The sequence below is a fragment of the Olea europaea genome, unplaced genomic scaffold, assembly GCF_002742605.1.
Source record: "Olea europaea var. sylvestris unplaced genomic scaffold, O_europaea_v1 scaffold26609, whole genome shotgun sequence".
Classification (NCBI taxonomy): Eukaryota; Viridiplantae; Streptophyta; class Magnoliopsida; order Lamiales; family Oleaceae; genus Olea; species Olea europaea.
The window spans coordinates 1-1,524 of record NW_019244976.1 but is presented as its reverse complement, the minus strand read 5'-3'; the positions used below and the strand labels follow the sequence as shown (position 1 = coordinate 1,524).

Here is a 1,524-nt window from a genome sequence, read left to right as displayed (position 1 = left end):
TTTTTTTTTTTTTTTCGCTCTACTGAGTGGGGCCTGAGGATGTGTTTGACATGGTGATCTCTTTTCAGGGTATTTCTGTCCTGCCTTGTCTAAAGCCTTGAAGACAATGAAGAAGGGAGAAAAAGTCCTCTTGACTGTAAAACCTACATGTAAGTTAGATCCATGTGATAATATTTGAAGCTGTTTCCATTTTGGTTGCTGATTGTAAATATTGTTGCAGATGGATTTGGAAAAAATGGCAGGTCAACCACTGGTGATGATTGTGATGTGCCACCAAATGCTAACCTTGAAATAAATCTGGAATTGGTTTCATGGAAAACAGTTTCAGACATTACCAATGACAAAAAGGTTCTGAAAAAGATCCTACTGGAGGGCGACGGTTACGATCGTCCAAGCGACGGCGCAACTGTGCATTGTAAGTTACATGTTAAATGATGATGAGGTATTCATGCATAGTATGTGTGGCATTCTGAGTATGTAATCCAAAAATGTCTTTTGTCTTGCAATTTGGTAGTGAAATTGATTGGGAAGCTGCAGGATGGGACTGTGTTCGAGAAAAAAGGACACAATGAAGAACCACTGTTTGAGTTCAGGGTAGATGAAGGTAAAACCATTTTGCTTCTCTTTTTATTCAAACTAGTTTCCATGCATGTAAGATGTGTAAATTGGCTGGGCAGTGCAGGCCAGGGGGTTGTCCCATGTGGGTCCCTTTTTATTTTTCTAGAAAATAGCAAAAAAATAAAATAAAAACTAAAACCTGAATCAATTTACATCTCTGTCTCTGTTAGATGCTGCTCACTCTTTTATATGCAAACTGAAGGGGTATATATTGTAAATCAAAAATACTTGGAATGACTCTCGAAACAAATTAGATTTGAGTTATTATTACTTTTCACATGTTTATTTTCTTTATCTTGCTTTAGCTCTTCCTCTGATTGTACTAAGTGAATCATTTGAGTAAAGACCTACCCAGTGAAACAACATAAACACCATTGTTGGTAGTGTAAATAAATCAGTAGCTTGTAATTTGTTATATTTTGATACAAGACGAGGATTTGAAATAAAGTAGTTAGTAGGTTATATATCCTATCTATAAAACATATATCGTAATACTTCAAGCAATCATTTTTATCTTGTACGTCCTAACTAAAAGATCAAACTTAAGATCACTAGGATGTTGATTAACTTGGAATCTATACAATTAATATTTCAAGTTGTCAAAAATGAAAAGTTTCTATAACTTTGGTAAATAAAATTTAGATAAAGGTTAATTTTGATTGTTTATGTGTTAGTTATATTTTTAAACTTTTATGTAGGGGTGGACGCGGGTCGGTTCGGTTCGATTCTAAAGAGAACCGAATCGAACCAAAATTTTCGGGTATCTAGTAAATGGAACCGTTTGGTACAAATATAATTATGGAACAGTTCGGGTTCGGTTCCATTCGGTTCTGTACTATAATTAAATTTTTTAACATTTATAACAACATTATATAAATACAATTAATGATACATTCAATGGTTTTG

The 1,524-nt window shown here is 34.0% G+C and overlaps 1 protein-coding gene across 1 annotated transcript; it reads left to right on the top strand.

Annotated features, from left to right (window-relative positions):
• Window positions 1–68: 68 nt before the first annotated feature.
• On the top strand, window positions 69–762 carry LOC111383331 (70 kDa peptidyl-prolyl isomerase-like; the record flags this gene model as incomplete). Its single annotated transcript, XM_023007419.1, has 3 exons — window positions 69–149; window positions 221–415; window positions 515–762. Coding segments are annotated over 3 exons (509 nt in total), but the record flags the coding sequence as incomplete, so codon positions are not given.
• Window positions 763–1,524: the final 762 nt, after the last annotated feature.